Source organism: Anomaloglossus baeobatrachus, chromosome 6 (genome assembly GCF_048569485.1).
Source record: "Anomaloglossus baeobatrachus isolate aAnoBae1 chromosome 6, aAnoBae1.hap1, whole genome shotgun sequence".
NCBI classification, from domain to species: domain Eukaryota; kingdom Metazoa; phylum Chordata; class Amphibia; order Anura; family Aromobatidae; genus Anomaloglossus; species Anomaloglossus baeobatrachus.
The window spans coordinates 432,783,759-432,800,778 of NC_134358.1; the positions used below are offsets into that span (position 1 = coordinate 432,783,759).

Genomic DNA, 17,020 nt, shown 5'->3' on the forward strand with positions numbered 1-17,020 from the left:
AAAGTGTGGGCTTCCTGCACGTAACTAAGATAAACATCGGGTTACTAACCAAAGCGCTTTGCTTGGATACCCGATGTTTATCTTGGTTACCAGCTTGTGGCAGGCTGCCAGCGATGGCTCCTGCTCACTGTAGCTGTAAAAAGCCCTGCTTTTTGCTGCTAGAACCGTTCTCGAACGTATCTAGAACTATCGAGCTTTTAGCAAAAAGCTCGAGTTCTAGTTCGATCTCGAACAGCCCAAAAATCACTCGAGCCGCGAACTGGAGAACCACGAACCACGAACCGCGCTCAACTCTAACTAAGAGTATAAAATATGTTTCTGTGTATTCTTTGTTTCCAGGCCTATAACTGTTTAGACTATGTATAATGTCAGACTCCGCTGGGCTTGACTCTGCTGAATGCCACCAGATCTGTTAACTGATGTGTTTATTGACCCATTCTCAGAATGCAGATTTTATACCTCAATGCACCACTGCCTGCTGTTACTAAGCTGTTTGACTATACAGTCACTACAGCAACTGTATTTTTTAATGCAAAACAGTAGGGCAGAGTCAATAAGTGATTTTCCTAAAACTTAAAAACTATCAGTGTTTAATACTCTAAATTTCAAATATAGATTTTTGTACATTTAAAGAGCTTTCCTGGTATAGAAAGTGATTGGATGTTGCTAGGATATGCCACTACTTCCTGAATGGTGGGAATCCAACTGACTGCAGCCCCATTGACCCTCAGAATAATGGATTCTGGTGCAAGTTATGTAATTCCTTGCAACTACCTTAGCCCATTCTACTACATAGAGCGGTATTGCTGTTATCTGCACACTGGATAAAAGGAACCAAGCATTTTTGAGATTGGTATGGTTTCCAAGGTCAGATCTCAACTTACTTTTAAGATTCTGACATACAGTACAGTGCTGGCCAAAAGTATTGGCACCCCTGCAGTTCTGTCAGATAATACTCAGTTTCTTCTTGAAAATGATTGCAATCACAAATTCTTTGGTATTATTATCTTCATTTAATTTGTCTTCAATGAAAAAAAAAAAAAAATTGTCATAAAGCCAAATTGGATATAATTCCACACCAAACATAAAAAAGGGGGTGAACAAAAGTATTGTCACTGTTTGAAAAATCATGTGATGCTTCTCTAATTTGTGTAATTAACAGCAGCTGTAACTTACCTGTGGCACCTAACAGGTGTTGGCAATAACTAAATCACACTTGCAGCCAGTTGACATGGATTAAAGTTGACTCAACCTCTGTCCTGTGTCCTTATGTGTACCACATTGAGCATGGAGAAAATGTTAGCAAATAAGTCAAAATCCTTCCGGGAAAGCATCTTTTGGACAAATGAGATCAAGATAGAGCTTTTTGGTACCTACAGTCAAATATGGTGGAGGTTCAAAAATATTTTGCTGCCTCTGCAACTGTGTGCCTTGATTGTGAAATTCATCTTGAAATTTGAAGATTATCAAAGAAATTTTGGATTGCAATATATTGCTCAGTTTCAGAAGGCTGGGTTTACATCCTAGGTCTTCCAGCACGACAATGACCCCAAACATACTTCAAGCAGCGCCCAGAAATGGATGGAAACAAAGCCCTGTAGAAGTCGGAAGTGGCCAGCAATGAGTCTGGACCTAAATCCCATTGAACACCTGTGAAGAGATCTTACAGTTGCTGTTGGGAGAAGCTACTCTTTAAATATGAGAGACCTGGTGCAGTATGCAAAAGAAGTGGTTCAAAATTCTCGCTGAGAGATGTAAGAAGCTAATTGGTGGTTTTAGGAAGTGATTGATTTTAGTTACTTATTTCAAAGAGTGTGCAACCAAATATGAATTTGAGGATGAATTTTTCCGGTTCATTTTTTGGGGTTTTGTGTGAAATTATGTCCATTTTGCCTTTTTTCTCTTTTTTTGTGTTTCAAAACACACAAAGGAAATAAACTTGTGTATGATAAAACATGTAATTACAATAAATGTTCTGGGAAAAATACTTAATTTTCTGGAACAATTTTAAGGGTGGCAACACTTATAGGCCATGACTAAGAGCAATCTGGCCATTTACAAATAACCAAAGACAAAACAAATGAGCAAATACCCTAGAGTAAGTATTGTAAGGCTATGTGCCCACGGGCGCTCGTACCTGCGGATGTATCCGCAGGTACGAGCGCATGTTTCCCGCAGCTGTCCGCCGGCGTCCGCAACTATTTTTAGCTGCTAGATTACAGCGGAATAGCTGCGGGAAACATGCGGCGATTCATGCGGCTTACCTGCGGACGTCTCGGCCTCTCATCTCCATAGCGGAGGTCCGGGACATCCGCTGGTAGTTCCGCATGAATAATTGACATGCAATTATACATGCGGATGCCTACATCAGCAGCATGTTCGTCAGCCGCACTTTCCGCAGCGTGGACACAGCACTCCCCATGTCCCATAGGATAACATGGGGAGTGCCTGTACATGCTAAACCTGCGGATTTATCTGGAAAATCCAGAAAAATCTGCAGGTTTTCCGCAGCAAAATCCGCACAAACAGGCTCCCGTGGGCACATAGCCTTATGGTACTGTACATGTAAATAACATAGGGTACTTAGTTGACATTATTTTGATAAAAAAAAAAGTGTAAAAGCCATCCCACTGTGACAAGGTGTACCCAATCAGGATAGACCCCAACTCTTGTTTAGGTGCCAGGAGACCTCCAAATAGACAAAAATAGATTATAGTAGAGCAGGACTCATGTCTGACTGTCTAAATATCTGTCCATGGTAGCTACACTAGTGTCATATGAAGACTATACCCACAGTAATTTTGCAGGAGACTGACATTTTTGTACTAAGTTTTTTTTTTTGTTTTCCTGTAGGTACAGTGGGAATGCATAAATCCAAAGTACAAAATGAAAAAGAAAAACTACAAAAACTCTGGTATTGTAATTCTCAACCTATGTAAGGTAAGAGGTCAACATCATGTATTAGTAAGTAGAGTTGAGTGGATTGCTAATACCCCAGGTCCGGCGGATCAGTGGCGAGTTGACAAGGAAGTCCGAGATCCGATCCGGAATCCGGCCCAATATATGTCAATGAGGATTGGAATCCGGGACGAGAGAGAGAGAAAGGGAGAAAGAGAGAGAGAGAGAAGAGAAAGGAGAGAGAGAGAGAGAGAGAGAGAGAAAAAGAGAGAGAGAAAAAAACAAATAAATAATGGCGAATCCGGATCGTGCACCTGGAATCCCACGTCCGGGTCAGACCCGGATCTAGCGCTGAAACCGCGCGGATCCGGATTTTTCAAGTCCGGGTTCGCTCAACACTATTAGTAAGTAAGATCATCTAGAAATTATAAAATCTTTTGAGATTCAAATTAGCCAAGTGTGCCAATTTTTTCCACAAATTTGGATTCGCAGTGAATCGAATCAGCACAAATCACAATACTGCAAAGCCTCCAATTAGCATGAAAAACATATTTAAAACTCTGAGGTCTGCCTCCTGATTGGCTGTGCTATTCCATATGATGTGATAGCTAGTGATGGGCAAACTTGCAGAGATCCAGTATCGGTGAGACTAAGGCGGGCTTTGCACGTTGCAACATCGGTAACAATGTGTTACCGATGCTGCAGCGATAGTCCCCGCCCCGTCGCACGTTCGATATATAGTGAAAGCTGCCGTAGCGATTATTATCGCTACGGCAGCTTTACACGCACATACCTGCCGTGCGACGTCCCTCTGGCCGGCGACCCGCCTCCTTCCTTAGGGGGCGGGTCGTGCGGCGTCACAGTGACGTCACACGGCAGGCGGCCAATTGAAGTGGAGGGGCGGAGATGAGCAGGATGTAAACATCCCGCCCACCTCCGTCCTTCTCATTGCAGCCGGGAGGCAGGTAAGGTGAAGTTCCTCGCTCCTGCGGCTTCACACACAGCGATGTGTGCGGCCGCAGGAACGAGGAACTACATCGTACCTGTCGCACCCCCGGCATTATGGAAATGTCGGAGGCTGCAGCGATGATACGATAACGACGCTTTTGCGCTCGTTCATCGTATCATCTAGGATTTACACACTACGACATCGCAAGTGACGCCGGATGTGCGTCACTTTCGATTTGACCCCACCGACATCGCACCTGCGATGTCGTAGTGTGCAAAGCCCGCCTAACTGTACTTAAAAAAAATAAATAAAATCAGTTCCGGCCTAAAATTAAACTTGGAAATCTGGCCGGACGCCAGTCCCTCTATAAGTATATAGGGATGAGAATCCGTTGCTTAAAAATGGTGGTAGAGGGTATAGGAGGAATAGAGCAAACATGCTATACTTACCAGTCTCCAGTGCGGCTGTAACTGCTTTCGAACCTCTCACTCTTCTTCCAGTGCTGCTCATTTATCTTCATGCATATTCACTGCTTCTGCTGCCCACTGGCCATCCTGGCGTCTGTGATTGGTTGCAGTCAGATGCGTCTGTGGGTCTATATCGTGGTATAAAAATAAATTAATAAATAAATAGGTGTAGGGTCCCCTTGTATTATGATGCACAGTACAGACAAAAGACTATGGCTAAATGCTGCAACCCCAAGCTGTGCTCTTCTCTTGGCTGTGTATCAAAATAAGAGGGACGGCATGTGGCTTTTTTAAAAAAAAAATTGATACCCAGCCATGATAAAGCCTGAGAGCTGGGGGCTGGTGTTCTCAGGCTGAGGAGACCCATACTTATTGGACCCCCAGCCTAAAAATAGTAGTCTGCAGCCACCTAGTATTGTCAAATCCATTAGGGGCAACAATCTCAGCACTTTACCCGGCTCATCCCGATTGCACTGGTGCAGAGGCAATTGGGGTAATAAAGGGTTAATGACAGCCCACAGCTGTCATTAAACTCTATATTAGTAATGGGAGGCATCTTTAAGATTTCCCCTATTACTAATCTGTAAGTGAAAAGAAATAAACAAAAACACCCATAAAATCCTTTATTTCAAATACAATATAAAAAAAATGCTCTTTCACCAATTTATTAACCCCAAAAGCACCCAGGTCTGACGTAATCCACACGAGGTCCTACAACAATTCCAGCTCTTCTACATCTGAAGGCACAGCGCGTGGCCATAGAACATCACTGCTTGCTGTGAGCTTCAGGCTGAATGAGCAATGGGCGGTAGTGATGCATATTTTTGCCAGGAGGTGTAGGTTGGGGGCAGGAATATGCTGTTGAAATTTCAGTGCCAAATCTGCATCTTCTGGCGAAAAAAAACGTGGTTTTCTACCAGGAGATGCAGATCTGTGAAATTAGTGACCACACTTGTGGTCATAGACTTTACTGAGGTCACCTGAGGTCATTACCTGCGATCACAGTTGAAGGACCGTGGAAACCACCAGCTGTGACAACAAATAACCTGAGTGACGTTACCGCTCCATGCGCAGCTCATTCATTCTTTGCCTGAAGCTCATAGTGGAAGCTGTGCTTTCAGATGTAGTGGAGCTGGAATCATCGTGGGACCTCGTGTGGATTATGTCGGACCTGGGTGTTGTGGGGGTTAATAAATTGGTGAAAGAGGGTGGGGTTTTTTATTTCAAATAAAGGATTTTTTGGGGGTGTTTGTGCTTTTTGTTTTCACTTACAGATTAGCAATGGCAAGGTCTCATAGACATCTCCCATTACTAATCTAGGGCTTAGTGGCAACTGTGAGCTGTTATTAACCCCTTATTATCCCGATTACCACTGCACCAGGGTAATCGGTGAGAGGCGGGTAAAGCTCCGGTATTGTCACATCTAATGGATGCAACAATCCTGGATGGCATGTGTCTCCCCAGCCTGAGAATACCAGCCTCCAACTGTTGGGCTTTATTATGGCTGGGTATCAAAATTGGGGGGACCGCATGACATTTTAAAAAAAAAAATATTTAAATAATTAAAAAAAAAAAGCCGCATGCAGTTCCTCTTATTTGTTACACAGCCAAGATAAGCACTCAGCTGGGGGCTGCAGCCTGTAGCAGTAGGCTTTATCTTTGCTGGGTATCATAATACACCACACCAATTTATTTATTTTTATATCACAATAGTGACACGCAGACCAGGTCTGTGATTGCGAGCAGTCAGACGCTATCACACAGGCTGGGAGCGCGTCTGGTTGCAACCAATCAGACTCCAGGCCCGCAGGTGGGCGGGGTAAGCAGTGAATATGTATGATTCTAATAAGGGGCCCCGTAAGAAGAGAGTGAGCGGCTCAGAAGCAGGTACAGCCACTCTGGAGGCTCAGTAAGTATAGCATGCTTGTGTTATTTTTATTTTTCCTTTATTTATTTATCTTTTTTACATTTCCCGAGTTGCCGGATCTGGATCATTAGCCAGAAGTCCGGCACTCGGATACTTTGAAACCGCGAGGATGCAGATTTTTACAGTCTGGGTCCACCCATCACTTCTGAGAGCTACAAGGCATTATGGCAACGCCTACATGGTTGTGCCTGAAGGTATCAGAGCCTTTTGTGGCTGTTGCAATCTTCTGCAATGTGAAAAATGGTGGCAAGCATTTTTATATTGATTCACACAAATTGAATTGCAAAATGTTTCAACCTGCAAATTTCATATGATTCTATTTAAATTTGATTTGCATTTAATTGATTCGATCATGTCTTCTCACATCTATAGGACAGAATTGTTAATGAGACAATGAATTCTATAGATATATACCTACACTATGTATGTATTTAATCAATTTCTATGATAGGACATGGATCAAATATCTATTGTATAACCAAATCAATTTTTTTTTTTAAATAATTTTTCTTGACAAATGACTTGACAGTTGTAGATTTATAGGTCAGAATTGTACTCTCATTAATCTTTTACATTATCTATAAATAAATATGTAACCCCTTACTGACCTGACCCAGAAAACACTCACTTTAATTCCCACTACGGCTGTAATATGGTAGGATTTGCAGACCATGTCTCTTAGGGCATACATGCTATCAGTTCATTGCAGTCATCCTTGTAAATCTTTCGGCACAGACAGATGTATATTTTTATTTACAGGGGAGCAACATGTATAGTATATTCTAGGGAAAGGGAGATTTTAAGGTTACTTCTTGGAGTTATGAACTAGAACAGCCATTAGAACATTAACACATACAGCAGGTGAAATACGTTTTGAAAATGTCACCAATTTTCTGTTAAATATATTTCTGAAGGTGCTATTGACATAAATTGCTCACCAGATGCCAGGCAAATAATTTAAACCATACATGTAATATTGAGAAATTACTCAGGGAAAAAATATTAATCACATGAAGAAATATGCTAAAAGCCATAGAAAGACATGACACCAGCTTAAATCTATCAAGAATTAGAAATCAATCCTGCCGCTTAATGAAAAATAATATCAGCTGGTTCAACTGATGGGCTATAAAAAGCAATAATAATAATAATAATGCACAAGAAACATCTTACGATACATAAAACTAGGGAGCTAGTGAGCAACCTTATTGTTGCCAAACATACAGGTGACAGAAGAATTTCTAAACTGTTGAATGTTCCAGGGTGCACTGTTGGGTCTATAATCTGGAAATGGAAAGAACGTTATTTCACTATAAATCGACCACGACCGAGTGCTTCCTGCAAAGTTTCGACAGAGGATGGAAAAAAATTATCAGAAGAGTTGTTCAAGAACCAAGGATCACCTGTGGAGAGTGACAGAAAAACCTAAAACCATCATGCACAATTCTTTCAAAGAAATCAATAAGTAATAGTCTTCATGGCCTGTATGTGTATGCTCAGCACACAAAACTCCATTGCTGAACAAAAAGCATGTTCAAACGTGTTCAACATTTCTTCAGCAACATATAGACAAGCCCGTGAAATACTGGGAGAATATAGTCTGGTCAGTAGGAGACCAAAGTTGAACTCTTTGGCTGCCAAAACACACGCCATGTTTGAAGGCCAAAAGGCATTCCAAATCACTTCAAAAAGACCATACCAACAGTGAAGTTTGGAGGTGGGAACATCATGGCGGGCAGCTGCTTTTCGGCATTCAGCGCTGGCAAGCTTCATATAATTGAAGGAAGGATGAATGGATAAATATACAGAGACATTCTTGTTAAAAATCTGCTGCAATCCACCAGAGATGCTGAAGATGAAATGAGGGTGGACCTTCAGAGATTGAAGAGTGTTTGTATGGAAGAATGGGCTAAAATCAAATTTGAGCAATGTATGCAACTAGTTTCTCCATACAGGAGGTGTCTTTAGGCTCTTCTCATTAACAAAAGGCCTTTGTACAAAATTTGCACACAAATTCCACATACTATTACACCCTAAAGCCATCGATGCGCAATGCATAGTTTAGAAAATTTAGCTTTATTTGGTCAAGACCCTGTGAATGGAGAATGCAATGCGCATGGTCGACCACAACTCCATTCACACGCGGCATGTTAGAGCCTTATTTCCCATGACCGCTGGGGGTCCCAGTTGTCAGATTCCAAGTGATGGGAAAGCTATTCCCTATCCCAGTGGTCCCCAATTTTTCTTACCCTAAAAGTCACATTCAGCTCTAACAGGTGGTGGCAGACTACATCCAGAGCCTTCCAGGTATTGACACCCAGTTCCCCTACACTTCCGCAGTATTTGCACTTAGTACCCCCCATTACCAAGATAATGAAAGCCAAAACTTTCTCCCTCAAATCTAGAGATGAGCGAACCGGTCCCGGTTCGGCTCGAGGTCGGTTCGCCGAACGGAGGTCCCGTTCGAGTTCGGCTCGTCGAACGTTCGACGAACCGAACTCGAACTGCATAGGAAACAATGGCAGGCAATCACAAACACAGAAAAACACCTAGAAAACACCCTCAAAGGTGTCCAAAAGGTGACAAACAACTCACAACACAACACAAACACATGGGAAAGTGACAAGGACATATACTCATGCCAAAACAAAACAGCTGGACAAGGAAAAAGAGGAGGACACACAGATATATGAGTATATGCAAGGAAACATCGATTCCATTATTGTGCAACTTGAGCCCTGCTCATTTTAGGCTTCCAATCTGGATAAATTGCCTGAGCTCGCCACGTACGACTTGGGGATCTTGTCATGTTCTGCAGCCAGCGTTCTCTCGGAACCTGTCTTCAGTGCTGCTGGGGGTCTGCTGGCAGATAAGCACACGCGTCTGTCCACTGACAATGTGGACATGGCTCTCAGAGGACTTTTCTTCCCCTGGGTCAGCCAGGGGACGGGAAAGGCACGCGTATTTTTGAGAGTGCTTCATGCAAAGCATCTTTTTCTTTTTCAAAAGGGGGCTCAACCGATGCCAGTCAAGTGGGGTGTGTGTGGCCCAGTTAGTGGCAACGAGGGAGACTGTGGTTGGAGTCCCCTCGCTGTGTTTCTAAAAGAACCAAGATGAACAAGTCATGGCTCTCAGAGGACTTTTCTTCCCCTGGGTCAGCCAGGGGACGGGAAAGGCACGCGTATTTTTGAGAGTGCTTCATGCAAAGCATCTTTTTCATTTTGAAAAGGGGCCTCAACCGATGTCAGTCAAGTGGGGTGTGTGTGGCCCAATTAGTGGCAACGAGGGAGACTGTGGCTGGAGTCCCCTCGCTGTGTTTCTAAAAGAACCAAGATGAACAAGTCATGGCTCTCAGAGGACTTTTCTTCCCCTGGGTCAGCCAGGGGACGGGAAAGGCACGCGTATTTTTGAGAGTGCTTCATGCAAAGCATCTTTTTCATTTTGAAAAGGGGGGTCAACCGATGTCAGTCAAGTGGGGTGTGTGTGGCCCAATTAGTGGCAACGAGGGAGACTGTGGTTGGAGTCCCCTCGCTGTGTTTCTAAAAGAACCAAGATGAACAAGTCATGACTCTCAGAGGACTTTTCTTCCCCTGGGTCAGCCAGGGGACGGGAAAGGCACGCGTATTTTTGAGAGTGCTTCATGCAAAGCATCTTTTTCATTTTGAAAAGGGGCGTCAACCGATGTCAGTCAAGTGGGGTGTGTGTGGCCCAATTAGTGGCAACGAGGGAGACTGTGGTTGGAGTCCCCTCGCTGTGTTTCTAAAAGAACCAAGATGAACAAGTCATGGCTCTCAGAGGACTTTTCTTCCCCTGGGTCAGCCAGGGGACGGGAAAGGCACGCGTATTTTTGAGAGTGCTTCATGCAAAGCATCTTTTTCATTTTGAAAAGGGGCATCAACCGATGTCAGTCAAGTGGGGTGTGTGTGGCCCAATTAGTGGCAACGAGGGAGACTGTGGTTGGAGTCCCCTCGCTGTGTTTCTAAAAGAACCAAGATGAACAAGTCATGGCTCTCAGAGGACTTTTCTTCCCCTGGGTCAGCCAGGGGACGGGAAAGGCACGCGTATTTTTGAGAGTGCTTCATGCAAAGCATCTTTTTCTTTTTGAAAAGGGGCATCAACCGATGTCAGTCAAGTGGGGTGTGTGTGGCCCAATTAGTGGCAACGAGGGAGACTGTGGTTGGAGTCCCCTCGCTGTGTTTCTAAAAGAACCAAGATGAACAAGTCATGGCTCTCAGAGGACTTTTCTTCCCCTGGGTCAGCCAGGGGACGGGAAAGGCACGCGTATTTTTGAGAGTGCTTCATGCAAAGCATCTTTTTCATTTTGAAAAGGGGCGTCAACCGATGTCAGTTAAGTGGGGTGTGTGTGGCCCAATTAGTGGCAACGAGGGAGACTGTGGTTGGAGTCCCCTCGCTGTGTTTTACATGCTTTTAGAAGGGCATGACATGGCTTGGAGGTTGACTTTCAGCATCTGCAAACTGTTGGCTACCAAAATGCTGCCTTTCCAACACCTGTGGTTATAGACAATGAGGAACATACTGATGAAGATGAGACGCAGATACCCGATTGGGATGACAACTTAAATATTCGGTCAGGGCAAGAAGAGGCTCGTTCTGAGGGGGAGGGGAGTGCAAACACAACAATTGATGATGAAGTTCTAGATCCCACCTACTGTCAACCCACAGTCAGACACTCGAGGAGGTCAACAGAGGCGGTGGAGGAGGATGCAACCGACGACGAAGTTACCTTGCGCCTTCCTGGACAGAGTCGGAGCACTGGTAGCACGTCTACAACTGCATCCTCAGCCACCACTCTGCCTCTGAGCATTATTCGGGGTGGATCAACAGGTCGCATGGCCTCTAAGCCTTGCCTAGCCTGGTCCTTTTTTGACATAGAAAAAGATCGCCCAAATTATGTGATCTGTAAAATTTGTCATGGTTCTCTTAGTAGAGGTCAAAACCTCAGCAGTTTGACAACTTCTTCCATGAATCGTCACATGAATAAATATCATATGGCCCGGTGGGAAGCTCACCGTGCTGCAATGCGGCCTAGCGGAGCGAACCATCCACCGCCTGCCCCTTCCAGTGCATCCGCGCGCTCGTCATCTTCTAGGACTGTGGGGACAGCTGTCACACCTGTTTTTCCACCCACAACTTCCACCACTGTAACCGCAACAGGCAGTTTGTTTGGTAGGTCGTCAGTTGGTTTGGAAGGGGAAACAAGTGAGTTTGTACAGCTCTCTCAGACATCGATAGCACCAACGTTGGATGAAGGCAACATCATGTCTCCGCCTGCACTTTCCTCACAAACCTGCATTTTTCCAGGGACACCCTACTCAACACCGTCTACACACAGCAGCCAGATCTCTGTCCCTCAGATGTGGTCAAATAAAAGGCCACTTCCTGCGACCCATGACAAAGCGAAGAGGTTGACTCTATCCCTCTGTAAGCTGTTGGCTACCGAAATGCTGCCTTTCCGCCTAGTGGACACACAGGATTTTAGAGACCTTATGTCTGTCGCTGTGATCCAGTACAAGATGCCCAATCACCACTGCTTCTCCAAGAAAAGCATGCCCGCGCTACACCAGCATGTCGCACACAACATCACCACTTCCTTGAGAAACTCTGTGTGCGACAGGGTGCATTTCAACACAGATACTTGGACCAGTAAGCATAGACAGGGTCATTACATGTCACTGACTGGGCACTGGCAAACTATGGTGAGAGATGGAGAAGGGTCTGCTGTCCAAGTCTTGCCGTCCCCACGAGTTGTTTCAATCCTTCTTCTGTATGTAGAAGTTAATACACTGCTTCTGCCTCTTCAACCTCGTGTGGGTCCTCCACCTTGGCGCAAACCCTGTGTGGTCAGGCCACCCTTCCTTGTAACTGCGCACAAGGACTACCACACACCTCCTTACTATGCTGGCAGCAGAGCTCAATGCCATCAGGCGGTCAAAGTTTTACTTTGAAATGTATGGGAAATGTGAGTCACACCGCTGAGAAGTTGTGGACGGTTAGCTCTGGATACCGAGTTTCATCAATGGTTGTCTCCACTCAACCAGCAGCCAGGGAAGGCCGGGTGCGACAATGATGCAAACATGGGTGCGGCCCTTCGCTGTGACAATGTGACACACATGGCTTGTGTGGTTCATGTGTTGAACCTGGTTGTCCAGCAATTTTTAAAGCACTATCCTGGACCACATGGCCTTCTGCAGAGAGCACGGTGTAACGCCTTCCTTGATCCACACACTCAGATGGGCTGTTAATGATAGGCTAGAGGGAAGCAACTCACCAAGCAGGACCCCTAGAACCCTGAAACCCTTTAACCCCTATACAGGGATTAGGAATTGCACAGGGCCCAAGGTGATTAATACCTGTGGAAGGCTGCAGTTCCAGAGAATAGTAGTCAGGCAGGGTCAAAACATTAATTGAGAAATAGGAACAGAATGGGACGGCCAGGACTTAATCAGAAAACAAGCATAGGTGAAATGCGGATCGGCCAACAAGGTACATAAACAGCAAGCAGGAAAAGTAGTCAGGTAACAAGCACACAAAATCATAAAACTGAACTGGGGGTAAAAGTAACCAGAGGTCATAGCTATGTCTGGCAGTGGTCTGCAGACAGGATGGGCATAAAAAAGGGTGTGGTGTCTTCCCATTGGTTGTAGCTGAATGATGGTATTTCATCTGTGAGATACCCACCAGCTACATTCAGCCAGAGATTCTGCATCTGTCAAGGTAATGCAGCCCAGTGGGTGAGCATAACCTGCATCCACCTGCGCCGCTGGCATCGACTCCTCTCCCATCATCAGCACTATTCATGAAAGGAACACGTTGTCACCTGGCGACCGGAGTACAAATTGACGGAGCGGACTCCGTTGGTGACTTAACAGCCGTGTGCGGCAATGATGCAAACCTGGCTGCAGGCCATCGTCAGGGCAATGTGACACACGTGCCTTGTATGGCTCACGTGTTGAACCTAATTCTCCAGCAATTTTTAAAACACCATCACGGCCTACATGGCCTTGTGCAGCGTGCACGCTCGCTATGTGCTCACTTCCATCGTGCGCACACAGCAGCTCAACAACTTTCGTCGCTACAGAAGTCTTTAGGTCTGGTGGTTAAACGCCTGAAATGCGATGTGCCCACACGCAGGAATTTGAATCTGCACATGTTGCAGCGTTTGTGGCAGCACCGCCGAACCCTGCTGCAATACGTTATGACATATAGCCTGGGATAACTTGATCCAGAGGTGGTGCAGATCACGCTGCTGGAGAGGTGTCAGATCAAGGACCTATGCACCCTGCTACACAGTTTACAAATGTCGACGAAGATGTTTAGCACTGGCAATGTCATTCTCAGCGTGACAATTCTGGTCATCTACATGATGGAGCGCACTGTAATTATTATTCGGAGTCAGGTGTTGGGACAAGAGGAAGGGGAGGAAGTACAGGAGGAGTCATATGCGGAAGGGATAACAAGATCTACGAGGTCCAGATGGTCAGCGGCACCTATGCGGCAGTCATGGTGAGGGAGAGGGATTAACAAGGGCGCATAGTATCAGCAAAAAGTGTTGAGGAAGGTGCAGGAGCCCATGAAGAAATGGAGGACGAACTGGCGATGGGCATGGAAGACTCAGCAGATGAGTGAGAGCTTGCTCACATTTCGGTTGTGCGAGGTTGTGGTGAGAGGGCAGAAGAAGGAGGCACGATTCTCACCTCTCTGCCACCAACACACCAAGGACTTGGTCCTCCTGGATTCACAAGACACATCAGCGGCTTCTTGCTGCACTACCTACAACATGACCCTCGGATTGTACGAATTCAAAGTAATCCAGAATACTGGGTTGCCACACTGTTACATCCCCGGTACAAGACAAAATTTGGCAAAATAATTCCTGCCATAGAAATGGACGCACGTATACAGGAGTATCTGCAGAATGTGGTACGCAATCTTAGATCTACTTTTCCACTAAACACCAGTGCTGCACAGAGTGAATCTCAACGCTTTGTCATGGATAGGAGGAAATGGTCTTTTACTTGTCCACATCGGAGGGACCGAGGGATGGCTGCTGTGCTGAGATGGCGTTGAGTACGGTGTCCCTGCAGAGTTGCACTTTTGGTCATATACCAAAATGAGTTGAAAAAGGACAGATGCTGGTGGAAAGGGGAACAGGTGTGTTGGAAAGGGGAAAAAAGTTTTGGTCCGTGGATTTGGTGGTTAAGCAACAGTAACATTTGCTGAAGAAACACCATCTGTTACAGTGGGACTGGCAGATTTGGATAAAGTGGTATATACTATGTTACCGCTATATAACGAAAATTAATAAGAAAAGAAAGAGAAAGGTATATATCCTCATCAGCAGTCAGTGTCCACCGTGCTCCCAGTTGGAAAAGGAGAGGTTGGCAACTGGAAGGTTTGGTGGAGGATACAGAGCTGTGTGGCTATGAAACTAATAGTAGCCTGAACCGAGTTAGACGCCATTCGGATCTGGAGACTGTGAGCCCTGTTAACGTCACAGGGTCCACATGCCCACCCAGCCCAGGAACTCCCTGTTAACAACACAGGGGCCATTGAGTACGCTGACCGTGTGCGTAGGGGCACACCTGTGGACAGCAGGCGCATCAGCAGCAGCAGGCCTGTTAATGCCACTGGGCTGCACAAGCAGGACTGGTAGGACAGGAGCTGGTCTTAACCGTTCTGCGTTACCAACTGTGGTGGTGGCCTGCATCGACACCCTATCCCTGCCTACCTCTGGCCTAAAGCCGCAATGGGTTCAACACATGGAGGTGTGCTCTTTCGTAGCATATAAGAAGACTGCGCACCTCCTTGTTGGCTCCAGCCCCTTTTATAACCTGGGTCCGCCCCAAACCAGGGTGAACCACAATGCACCTCCTGGAGACAAAAGTAGAGTGACACGTCATGAGTGGCATAACTAGCGTCCTATTTGGAACCGCAACTTCAATGATGACCTCATGGCTGCCATGACCCAAACACCTCACCAGTCATCGTCTGACCATCAATAATGCGGTGACAAGTCATAGGGGTGGGTCTCTGAAAGCCATTTGGGAGGACACCTGATGCCCTGTGGTCTATATGGGACCCCCACATCAGGGGCAGGGCCAAAGAGTTCATTACCGGACCTAGTCTCTGATGCAGTAAGTGCCTGAGCATGCTCAGTAGCATGAAATACAGTCTCTGAAAAAAGACTATCAGCTTTAGCATGGTGTCTAGGCACAAAACAGGACTTAGACCCGGCACGGAATGCAAGCACCTGTGCAAAGAGGCTTTTCACACTAAGTGTGGGAGCATGCGCTGTATCCCGAAATGAAGACTTGGCGTCAGGAATAACACAGTCAGGCTGAGCATACTCACTAGGCGAAACACTGTAATTAGGCTGCAGCTGGGGTAAATCGGCACACGCATGCGCACTAGCTGCCTCTCCACACTTAGACGTGGAGGGGAAATTGCTCTTGGAGATGCTGTCTATGAACAGAAGGAAAAGCTAAAGGAAGCCTGACTTTCTATCCCTCCGAATTATGAAATGCAGCAATGAATTCCATGAGTTTGCTATAACATTAGCATAGCAAAATGTGCATGAGGGTGTCATGTAGAGGTGCTATAAATAGCTTGTCACCAGTGGGGCACTAATGGAATACAACAGCCAGTTCTATGATGCCACTAAATGGCAGTATTTTTTGCTATCATTATAGCTTATTAAAAACAGAGCAGGAGGGTGTCATGCAGAGGTGCTGCACATAGATTTGCAGTAGTGTGACTAGACAAAAGTCCAATAGCCACGTTTAGGATGCCACTAGTACACTGACTGTTTGCTAGTATAATGGCTTAGTTAAAAAAAGTTGGAGTGTGCAATGCAGGCAGACATGCTGCAAATATCTTTCCACTAGTTTGAGTAGACAAAAGTCCAATAGCCACGTTTAGGATGCCACTAGTACACTAACTGTTTGCTAGTATAATGGCTTAGTTAAAAAAAGTTGGAGTGTGCAATGCAGGCAGACATGCTGCAAATATCTTTCCACTAGTTTGAGTAGACAAAAGTACAATAGCCACGTTTAGGATGCCACTAGGTACACTGACTGTTTGCTAGTATAATGGCTTAGTTAAAAAAAGTTGGAGTGTGCAATGCAGGCAGACTTGCTGCAAATATCTTTACAATAGTGTGAATAGACAAAAGTCCAATAGCCACGTTTAGGATGCCACTAGGTACACTGACTGTTTGCTAGTATAATGGCTTAGTTAAAAAAAGTTGGAGTGTGCAATGCAGGCAGACATGCTGCAAATATCTTTCCACTAGTTTGAGTAGACAAAAGTACAATAGCCACGTTTAGGATGCCACTAGGTACACTGACTGTTTGCTAGTATAATGGCTTAGTTAAAAAAAGTTGGAGTGTGCAATGCAGGCAGACATGCTGCAAATATCTTTCCACTAGTTTGAGTAGACAAAAGTCCAATAGCCACGTTTAGGATGCCACTAGGTACACTGACTGTTTGCTAGTATAATGGCTTAGTTAAAAAAAGTTGGAGTGTGCAATGCAGGCAGACATGCTGCAAATATCTTTCCACTAGTTTGAGTAGACAAAAGTACAATAGCCACGTTTAGGATGCCACTAGGTACACTGACTGTTTGCTAGTATAATGGCTTAGTTAAAAAAAGTTGGAGTGTGCAATGCAGGCAGACATGCTGCAAATATCTTTCCACTAGTTTGAGTAGACAAAAGTACAATAGCCACGTTTAGGATGCCACTAGGTACACTGACTGTT

The 17,020-nt window shown here is 45.2% G+C and overlaps 1 protein-coding gene across 1 annotated transcript in view; it reads left to right on the forward strand.

The window, feature by feature from the left end:
• Positions 1 to 17,020, forward strand: part of CPNE4 (copine 4) — a 796,320-nt gene that overhangs the window by 652,651 nt on the left and 126,649 nt on the right. The window contains exon 9 of the mRNA XM_075315205.1: positions 2,854 to 2,940. Coding sequence (XP_075171320.1) covers positions 2,854 to 2,940 — 87 coding nt within the window. The remainder of the gene's footprint in view (positions 1 to 2,853; positions 2,941 to 17,020) is intronic.